Genomic DNA, 11,257 nt, shown 5'->3' on the forward strand with positions numbered 1-11,257 from the left:
TGAGGTAGAATGTAGCTTTGTTACACTTAGGGCTTTTTAGTCATCTGTGGGAAGGATGAACCACAAACAACTCTCAGCATAAGAGACTCTCAGTAACTATATACAAAGTTACAGTAACTCTTCAGCACATTATATTACCAATAACTGTTAGGATGGGTGCCTTTGTTTCATGTTCATGTACATGTTTCATGCTGTGCATACTTTCTGACCTGTTCTAGCATTGCCTCAACTGCGTCTGTTTTACATATCAGTGGACTGAACTCCGGCTTAGAGCAGATTAACCCTTTATCTTATACAACACTAACCTTTGACAAAATCGTTCATGAATCCAGTGTGCATCGCATGTATCTACATATGAAGACAGCATACACACCTCAAAAGCAACTGGCAAAATATTTTAGATTAAAAAAAAAATCACAACCCCAGATTATAGTCCAACAGGTTTACGCAAGAGTACAAGCTTTCAGAGCGCTGCTCCTTAGTCAAGTAACTAGTGGGGCCAGGACCAAAGGACATTGAATTTACAGTAAAAGATCAAAGTGTCATACAACTGAAGCAATGTGTTGAACAAACCTAGAGCGCTGTTAAGTCTTTCATCACTTAGAATAGGGATGCAGGTCTCCATTGATCAAAATGTAAACCCCATTCTAAAAGATTGGGGTGGCTCAGTGACTAGCACTGCTGCCTCACAGCACCAGGAACCCGGGTTCGATTTCAGCCTCAGGCAACTTAGCATGGCCATGCTAAATTGCCCATATTGTGAGGTGCATTAGTCAGGGGCGATTATGGGGAGTAGGTCACTCTTCGGAGGGTCAGTGTGGACTTGTTGGGCCGAAGGGCCTGTTTCCACACTATAGGAAATCTAATCTCAAGATGAAAGACTTAACAGCAATCTAAGTTTGTTCAATACATTGCATCAGGTTGTATGACACTTTGATCGCTTACTGTAAATTCTGTGTCCTATGATCCTGCCCCACTAGTTACCTGATGGAGCAGCAGTGCTCTGAAAGCTAGCACGTTTAAATAAAGTTGTTGGAGTTGTGATCTTGAAACTTTTTCCACCCCCAGTCCAACGCTGGCACCCCCACATCAAAATATTATAGAACAGGCCACTGAGTATTCAAACAATACATTGACTGACTGAACTGTTCAGACCAGGTGGCAAACTTTATAATGGCCTGCTGCACAACCTTATGATGAGAACACATCATTTGCTACCATCTGAAAAGTAAAAGAAGGGGGAGGAGAGACCAGAAAGACCAGGATAGCGTGGCAAGGCAAAGGGAGGAGAGGAAAGGAGACTGAGATAAAGAACGCAGACATTCTCTCAACCTGTCAAGAACTTGATTTTGCCATAGAAAATTGAAATAATTTCTCAGCTCATGCCAAATCAAAATTTATTTCATAATAAAAAGGGAAATAAAAGTGAATTCTTATGCATGAGACACACCGGTTCCTTGGAACATTTGCAGCACAGAATTACAACCAACCATACACTGTCACTTGGGCTTTATGGAGAATTTAAGCTACTTTCTAATTAAGTTTCAAAATAACCTAAGAACTCTGAGCAGGAGTAGACAACTCAGCCCCTTGAAAGCCTGCTCCACTAATCGATGCAATCATGGCTAATCTCATCCCAGCTCCGACTCACCTTCCCTGCTCATGCTCCATAACTCTTCAACCCATTAAAAAGCCACCGCCTCCTCCAATTTATTAATGTCCCAGCATCCACCATAATCTGGGGGAGCGAATTCTACAGATTCACAACCTCTTTGGAGGGAAGTCATTTCTCCTCATAGATTCTCATTTTTCTAAACTCTAGAGGGGAAAGGATTAAACTGCTCAATTTCTCTTCATAAGATAACCCCCTCATCTTTGGGATCAATCGAATGAACCTCCTTTGAACTGTCTCCTATGCAACTATCATCCCTCCTCAAGTAAGGAAGCAATATGCTGTCTCACTAATGCCTTGTACAGTTGCAACAACACTCCCCATCTTTATATTCTACTCCTTTAGCGATAATGGCAAAATTGTATTTGCCTTCCTTACTACCCGCTGTTCCCTCAATTCATGCACACGGTCACCCAGATCCCTCTACACCAAAGCACTCTGAAGTTTCTCTCTCTGTGAACAATAATATGCATTTCTACTCTTCCAATCAAAATGCATTCATACTTACCCATGTTAAAGTTTACCTGCCAAATTTTGGCCCCATTCACCAAACCTAACATTAGGTATTTGTAAATTCCTTATTTCTTCATTGCAACTGACTTACTTTAGTGTCATCTACAAATTTGGCTATAGTACTTTCAACCCTATGTCAAGTCATTAATATAGATTGTAAATAGTTGGGGCTCCAATAACCAAATCCTGTGGGACTCCCATTGGTTACATCTTGCCAACCAGAAAATGATCCATTTATAGAACATTGAACAATACAGGGCCTGTTCTGCACTTCGGTCCTCGATGTTGCGCCGACCTGTGAACTATTCTCAGCTCGTCCCCCTACACTATCCCAAAATCATCCATTGTTTAAATCTCCCTAATGTGGCTGAGTTGACTACATTAGCAGGTAGGGCATTCCATGCCCTTACCACTCTCTGCATAAAGAACCTGCCTCTGACATCTGTCTTAAATCTATCACCCCTCAATTTGTAGTAATGCCCCTCGTACACACTGACGTCATCATCCTAGGAAAAAGACCTTCACTGTCTACCCTAACTAATCCTCTGATCAGCTTGTATATCTATATCAAATCCCCTCTTAGCCTTCTTCTTTCCAATGAGAACAGACTAAAGTCTCTCAGCCTTTCCTCATAAGACCTTCCCTCCAGACCAGGCAACATCCTGGTACATCTCCTCTGCACCTTTTCCAAGGCTTCCACATCCTTCCTGAAATATGGGGACCAGAACTGTACACAATATTCCAAGTGCGGCCGCACCTGCGTTTTTGTACAGTTGTATCTTTTATATTTCATCTCTACCCCATTTCCAAAATCAGGTGGGTGAGCTTTAATATAAGCTTTCTTAGTGAAATCTAAGCTTTCTTAGTGCACAGTAGTGCATAAACACTCTTCTCTGTATGGTACTAAAGTTTTGTCCTTTACACACTGGATCAGAAACGTTCAAAGATAAAACAGTTTGTCTGGGACATGTAATTTGATTCTGTCTGCTGTGGAGTACATTCAATTTTCTCCATTAATGTGTAATTGTCAGATAAGCAAGTTAGCTGCAGAGCTCACTGATTAAATAGGAATGATTGAGAATGGTGCACACGTGAACAGTGATATGGCAGAATACACAAAGTGAAGATGAAGTTAGCTTTGTGATACCTAGTATTTGAAGTTGCCATTTACGTTTCCTTGGCTAGTAACACAAAAATAGTGATACAATAGTTAGTGAGTCTGTTGCTTCTTTGGAGGTTTAAATTATTTTCTTGCCTTGTCTAAGACATCAAAATTCTTTAATTCATTATAAAAAGGGGGCAAAATCAACACGATAGCTGTAAGAGAAAATTATTTACTGCAAGAGGACATGGTAAATATTCAATAGCTTTTGCTAGTGTCAATGCATAGGAAGCGAGTCAGGATTTGCATTTGCTAGTCAGTAAAATGGTAAGGCTTCAGGGCAGAAGTAGAACACATGGCCCATTGTGTCTGTTCTGCCATTCAACAAGATGAAGGGTTATTAGATAACCCTCAACTCCACTTTCCTATAATTTTCCATAACCCTTGATTCCCTTACTGATTAAAAATCTATTTCAGCTTTTAATATACTTTGTGACCGATCCTCTACAGGCCTCCGCAGTTTAAAAAAAAGAGTTCCACAGATTCACAACCCTCAAGAAAGGTTTCCTCATCTGTTTTTAAATGGGTGAACCCTTACGTAAATAAGCCCTGTGGTTCCAGTATTTCCCAAAATGGAAAACAATTTCTTCACATCTACCCTGTCAAACCCCCAAAATCTTACAGGGTTCAAATAAGATATCCTCTCACTTTTCTAAAATTTCAATGAGTACAAGCCCAGCCTATTCCACCTCTCCCTTCACATTCGGAATCAACATACAGAACATTCCCTGGCCTGTCTGTAAAGCCAATATATCTTTCCTTCGCTAAAAAGGACCAAACTTGTTCACTGTATTCCAGGGGTGATGTGGAATATTTAAATCAAGACATCCTCATTTTCAAATAACAGGCAACAAGCATTTGCCTTCCCTGTTACCTGCTGAATTTGTTTGCTAGCTTTTTGTGATTCATGTACAAGGATCCCAAATCCCTCTGTGTTCCAGCTTTCTGAAATCTGTCTCCATTTAAATAATATTGAGTTCTTCTTCATACCAAAGTGCATAATCTCACATTTTCCGACATTATATTCCATCTGCCAAGCTTTTACCCACTCACATGACCTGATTACATTCCTCTGCAGATTTACGTCATCCTCATCACTTGCCTTCCCACAAAATGGTTACCTTACATTCACTTTCCTCATTCAAGACATTAATATATATTGTAGATAAATAGGATCAAAAATATTGATCTCTATGACATTCCATCAGAGATAGTTTACAATCCTGAAAGTGCCCCTTCATCCAAACTCAATTAGTCAATCCCTATTCATGTGGCAGCATGGTGGCTCAGTGGTTAGCACTGTTGCTTTAGAGTGCCAGGGACCCAGGTTCAATTCCCACCTCGGGCAAATGTCTGTGTGAAGTTTGCACGTTCCACCCATGTCTGCATGAGTTTTCGGAGTGCTCCGGTTTCCTCCCACAATCCAATGATATGCAGGTTAGTGAATTGGCCGTGCTAAATTGCCCAAAGTGTTCAGGGATGTGTAGGTTAGGTGCATTGTAGAGTAGTAGGGGAATGGGTCTGGGTGGGTTACCCTTCGGAGGGTCGGTGTGGGCCTGTTGGGCCGAAGGGCCTGTTTCCAAATGTAGGGATTCTATGACATAACCCCAACTCACCATGGTCTCATCTTATTCAGCAGCTTTACTTTTTAGTACCTTAAGTGTCTTTTGGAAATTCAAATATGTTACATGTGCTGGTTCACCTTTATCCATCCTGATTAGAGGAGATGCCAAAAAATTCCCTTTCATGAATCTCAGAGGAACAGAAGGATCTTGGGATGCTTTTTCACAGATTCCTGAAGACAGCTAGACAGGTCAATAGTGTAGTTAAGACAGCACACAGGATGCTTGTTTTTACTAGATTTAAAAGCTGAAAGATTTAATGCAGGAGGCAAGTACATAGTTAATGGCAAAAGCCTTAGTAGCATTAACTTAAAAAGGCTTCTAGGTGTACAGGTCCACAGTTCCCTGAAAGTGACAATACAAATGGATAAGGTAAAAGCTTTGACAAAGGGTCAGTTAGACTCAAAACGTCAGCTCTTTTCTCTCCTTACAGATGCTGCCAGACCTGCTGGGATTTTCCAGCATTTTCCCTTTTGAATAAGTTGGCCAAAGCAGCATATGGCAATCTTGCCCTCATTGGGCAGGCATAGAGTACAAAAGCTTGAGTCATGTAGCAGCTGTACAGAACGTTAGTTAAGTCATATTTGTAATATTGAGTGCAGAGCGTGATGCTGGAAAATCACAGCAGGTCAGGAGCAGGGGAAATCAAATGTTTCGGGCATAACCCCTTCATCAGGAATGAGGCCTTTTCCAGCACCACCCTCTCGATTCTGATCTCCAGCATCTGCAATTCTCACTTTCTCCTAATAATGAGTGCAGTCTGGTCACCACACTACCAGAAGAATGTGGGAGCCAGTCCCTATCGACGCTAATATATAACCCCAACTCACCATCTTATTCAGCACCTTTATTTGCAGTACCTTAATCAGGATGTTGCTGGTTTTGAGAGCATCAAGTATGAGGAGCGATTGGACAGAGTTTGTTTTCATTTGAATGTTGCAGGATGAAGGGCAACCCAATAGAAAGAGTAATAGATAGAATGGATAGCCAGTCTTTTCTCCAGAGTAAAAAATGTCAGTTACTAGGTAAAAGGAGGAAAAGAGATGTGACAGGGATTTTTAAAACCAGCACTGCCAGAGTGGTGGAGGAAGTGAAAGTCAATGCAATAACCATGTTTAAAAGGCATCTTGATAGATATATGAATAGGCAAGGAATTAAAAGATACAGTGTAGAGCCAAAGGTTTTTAAGTTTAGAAAGGTGTCATTTGTTGACACAGTCTTGGTAGGCTGAACGACCCGTTCCTCTGCAGACACATACAACTATTAGAATTTGTGCAGTAACTAAAGTCATGAAAATGTTGTTTTAGTTCTTTTACTATTCAGATTTCAGGTCAAGCCGTACAGTTCACACCAATATCTCTGTACTTGCCTTAGTCTTGAATCAAAATACTGTATGGGATTACATAGAAATGGTAAAAAGACCTAAAAAAATGATTGCTGAGAGATTTTCAATGATGCAGCACAGTGCAAATAAGTTACATAATACCATGTTGGGAAATATTTTGGCACATCTGGAGTAAGTAGTACATTAATTCACAAATTAAGGATTTGCAAATGAAAAGCATAAAATTCAGGTTAAGGCCACACATTTTTCACAAGCATATTTGCTAAATTCATAAAAATATTGTACACTACAGCACTGTGTTTCGTTTATTATGAGAAGAGGGTGGTCTATGTCATGGCAGAACACTAACTCATTTCTGCCGCCACTAGTTGTGAGCGCCACAGCTGATTGTACTTCAAAAAAACACCAGTGACAAATAATGTGTGTAAAATCAGTTATTTTCTAGTGATTACAGTAAGATCAACCTCAAAGCCTGGATTAACACAGCACTTTAATCAGATGACAAGATAATTAATCACAAAATTGGCTCTTACCTAGTGTCAATCTGCCACCTTTTCCTCATATCCCAGTACAATTTACAAACCAAATACATTTCAGACCATTTGTTTGCATCAGCTGAACCTCCATGCTCCCCATTTCCAAGCAGTGCACTCCATACCCTATCTACTCGCTTTATGGAAGTGTTTTTCTTACATCACTCTTGCTTCATTTGTAGATGGTTTCAAATCTACGCCCTCTCGGTCTTCTTTCTTTTACAAACAGAAACAGGTTTACCCTAATGACTCTGCCCACCCTGTTCATTATCAAAACTTCAACAGATCTCCTCTCCAAGAAGGTTAGTTCCAACTTCAAGCTATCCGCCTGTTGGAATTATTCTAGTAAATCACTTATGCACTCTCACCCATGTACTTGCATCTGTTCTACAATGTGGCACCTACATCTGTACACAAATCTCCAGACGAGGTCTAGTGTGTCTTCTGATGAGGGATCTCAATTGATGCATCTGGTTTCATCCCTACACTGACCCCACAAACTCCCAATATCCTTCAACATCTAGTTGTTCAGAAATACTTGTAGAAATGCTATCACTGGTTGATCGTGAAGTTTATTCTGTCTTTCATCACATTTTGCTTGAAAGCACTCTTTCTTAATTTGACCTTTATTTAGTTTTCTAATCAGTGATGTTACTGAGCATCTCTGGAGCAGGTGGAACTTGAACCTGTGCCTCCATGGGTAGGGACACTACCATCATGCCACAATGGGCCCTCTGAAAGTAAATTGCATGTTTTACTATTAACATTGTCCATTGATTACTTCATGGAACAAATTCTATTATTTGCAGTCAGACCAGGAGGGAGGGATTGGTGTTACCCATGGCATTATGAGAAATAAATATTGTCAACAACTTACTTGGCCAGAGTTAGTGAACCATTGCATTTGCTTCTGAACTCAAATCATTAGGGATTGAGCAGAGTTAATCATGAAGACTTAGAACTTTAACAGTATGTTCAATTAAATGAAAGACATGACAAAGAAGACAGAAAGCCTTGTTTGCACGATAAACACTACAGAATCTGGTTGGGTTGAATGGGCTGTTTCTTTGCTGTGACTTCTATGTAGAGCAACCCTTCGCTATCAAAGGATCAGACTGAGACATCCCCACAAATTAAGGATCAAGCTGATTCAGTGTCTGTTATCCTGCTAGAACATAATACATGCCACAAAATTTCAACAAACAAACGAAGTGTTGTGTATGTCAGACACACAAATATGGAAAGTATTCAGTGATGGTCTAGAACAAGCAAATCTCTAAAAACTATTTAAATGCTGACTTTAATCCAAAGCACAAGTGGAAAATAGTTCAAAGTCACAATTGTGTTCCTCTTTTTCTGGATGACCAGCAAATTTTACTTCCACATGCCAAGACTGTTGCCTTCAAAAAGGAACATCCTTAGTCAACATCTCATTTCTGTTCCTCACATTAGCATCACATATTACAGGATGGCTGACTTGGATGTGGCCAGAATGATCACATGAGTAGTGATCATGTTGGAAACTAATATGATTGTAATAGAGATTTGCAGAAATGGAAAAAAAAATCACATCCAAACCACTATGAAATAAAATCAAATTCAGATTTCTTTGACTGAGGCTAATTCCAATTGCTACAATCTATGTAATGATCTGTGGTTAGGCCAACTCAAGCAGCTAAATTTAGTTTCCAAAATTATATATTGCACCATAAAAATGGCAAAATAATTCATGATGTTTCACAAGAAGGATGAATAGATAATGAAGAGTAGGTAAGGGAGAAGATCAAATAGCTCATTGAAAAGGTTTATTTGGTGAATTTGAAGATAGAATTGGTGTAAATGTTTGGAAAAAATAATCCAGGTCATAGTCCTTAATGCTAAAGGCTTTGTTACAATTGGCAAGATGGAGTAGAAATACCCATTATGGGCAAATTGTAGAAGAGCACAGGTTTCAAACTTAAATTTGATGCTTGATATAATCTCAGAAGTAGAACTGATAATGTAGATGGGACTTCAGAAAACAAGGAGCTGTGGATGTTGATGATGACAGGACAAGTTAATTCTCAGCTACCTTACCCCTGTACCCATTCATCATATATAAGCCTTCATTTTGCTTGTTGGCAGACTATTCAATCAAAATGGCATAAAGTCAACCTGTACTCATTTGGATATCCATGCATGCTCACTTTGCAGCCAAGACAGGGGGGTATCCTAGTTGCTTGTTCACCTTTTAGCTGCAGAGTTGACAGGCCAGAAATAACAGTTGGTATAGATATATAGGGAAGTCTTCACCATGACTTACTGCTACCTCCAGAGAAATTACATTGCCATTTTGAGCATTAGTACAGGGGACATTAAAAAGATAATTGCAAATTTATTAATAATGGAGGTGCCTCTAATTCTTAAGAGAATTTGATTGGAGAATTTTTCCACCAGCCTTCCCACATTATAAGGGCGGCTACCTTCCTTCGTACAAGTGATGGTCAGTAAACAAACAGTTTGATTCAGCAGCATGATGCAAATAGAGTAGATTAATCTGTGGAGATACACACAATCTGGTTGATCAAATAAACCCTTCCCCAGCTGCAGCTGAGATAAGAGGTCGCCGGGAGGGGCAGACTGCTGCAACTGGACCTTAATTGACAGACACCATAATTAGCAGGTAGTGGAGGTGAATGGAAGGGGCTGGGTATTTAAAAATCGAGACATGCAACTCAGAATTTACATAAGACGCATACACATATCACACAGAGAAGGAGAACTGCAGCTGATCTATTTTTAAACCACGAACTCTGACCACGGTTTTTGGGGGGGGGGGGGGAGAAGAGAGAGAATCTGATGCATCGATATCCTATTATAGGATGTGGAATTCTGCGTAACAAGGCCGAGGAATGGCAAGTGATCTAACGGATCCCAGCCTCTCGTCCACGCACTTTGACCGGGATTCCATTGGAGTCAAAATTGACCTCAGATGCAAGGTTAACCAGTTGAAAATGTTAAACAAAAATAAATGGAATAATGGGGTTGCCCCAGATTTACAAGCTGGGTGAGACGCCACCTTATAGAGAGGGGGCTGCAGCTGACCAGATGGACCAGCCTCAAAGCCCCGAGGGTTGGGAGGGGGTGAAGCCTCCTGGGTTCAATGCCTGTCAGCGCCAAACATGTTTTTTACTACAGCCCTGCGGCGCATGTTAAACATGACAGTGGCCGTCGGCTATTGACGGGCCGCTAGAGAGAGAGAGAAAAGGAAAGTACGCCATGAATTAAATTGTTAAACAAGTCACCGACCTGCTCCCCGAGATCTACCGCTATGTTGGTGACCGCTAGCGGGACGAGGAAGCGAACCAGCGGCCAGTAGTGGGTCTGGAATCCGGTCACTTTCAGCATGGCACCTGCTTCTCACAGCGGACATGCACGGATGGAGAGAGAGGGAGGAAGAAGGAGCCAAGGATTACAGCCGGCTGCAAGAGCTGACAACGACCGCTTTTCTCTCCGCACGGTATAAAAGAGGAGCTCGCCCAGAAGTTTCTTCCATTGTGGGCTGTGCTGTAAACAAGGGGAGGGGGGTGGGGTGGGAAAGACAAAAAAAAACCCACAAACACACACACACAGCAAAGCAAACGAGGCAGAAAACAATCGCGATTCACCACCCACAAGCCTCTCTCAGTCACGCCGAGCGCAGAGACAACAAATGATGAGTGAAGGGAAAGCTGAACAGCGCTCAGGGTCATGAGGCAGAGACACGTGGGTCCCCTTAATAGTCACAATCGCCAGCCCCTCTGTCAACGCCTCACTCACTCACTCAGTCCCCAAGCTCAAGGTGCCTCTGATGTTATAGCGCTGTGAGCAACAAGGGGAAACGATTGGCATCAGAGCTGCGGCGTGGGTTAGCAGCAAGAGGCACGGGGAAAGCCCCGCGGAGTCGGGCGAGGTGACTATCCCTCGCCAAAAAAGCAGCAGTTACGTATCCAAAATGATAAACAAAATCACACAACAACCAGGTTATGGTCCGGCAGGTTGAATTGGAAGCACTGGCTTTCTGAGCGTTGCTCCTGCATCGGGTGGTTAGAGTCAAGAGAGATGTACAGCATAGCAACAGACCCCTTCGGTCCAACCCGTCCATGCCGACCAGATATCCCAACCCAATCTAGTCCCACCTGCCAGCACCCGGACCATATCCCTCCAAACCCTTCCTATTCAAATACCCATCCAAATGCCTCTTAAATGTTGCAATTGTACTAGTCTCCACCACTTCCTCTGGCAGCTCATTCCATACACGTACCACTCTCTGTGTGAAAAAGTTGCCCCATAGGTTGCTTTTATATATTTCCACTCTCACCCTAAACCTATGCCCTCTACTTCTGGAATCCCCGACCCCAAGGAAAAGACTTTGCCTATTTACCCTATCCA

At 41.6% G+C, this 11,257-nt stretch overlaps 1 protein-coding gene across 2 annotated transcripts in view; it reads right to left on the reverse strand.

Moving 5' to 3' along the window:
- Positions 1–10,689, reverse strand: part of LOC122549740 (progressive ankylosis protein homolog B-like) — a 117,723-nt gene extending 107,034 nt beyond the window's left edge. Inside the window, exon 1 of one of the 2 annotated variants that reach the window (XM_043689675.2) lies at positions 10,136–10,689. In XM_043689675.2, coding sequence (XP_043545610.1) covers positions 10,136–10,234 — 99 coding nt within the window. In that variant the 5' untranslated portion in view covers positions 10,235–10,689. The remainder of the gene's footprint in view (positions 1–10,135) is intronic. The other variant, XM_043689673.2, reaches the window with a different exon arrangement.
- Positions 10,690–11,257: the final 568 nt, after the last annotated feature.

Source organism: Chiloscyllium plagiosum, unplaced genomic scaffold (genome assembly GCF_037043375.1).
Source record: "Chiloscyllium plagiosum isolate Xiang-an unplaced genomic scaffold, Cpla_swu_hap1 HiC_scaffold_5, whole genome shotgun sequence".
Classification (NCBI taxonomy): Eukaryota; Metazoa; Chordata; class Chondrichthyes; order Orectolobiformes; family Hemiscylliidae; genus Chiloscyllium; species Chiloscyllium plagiosum.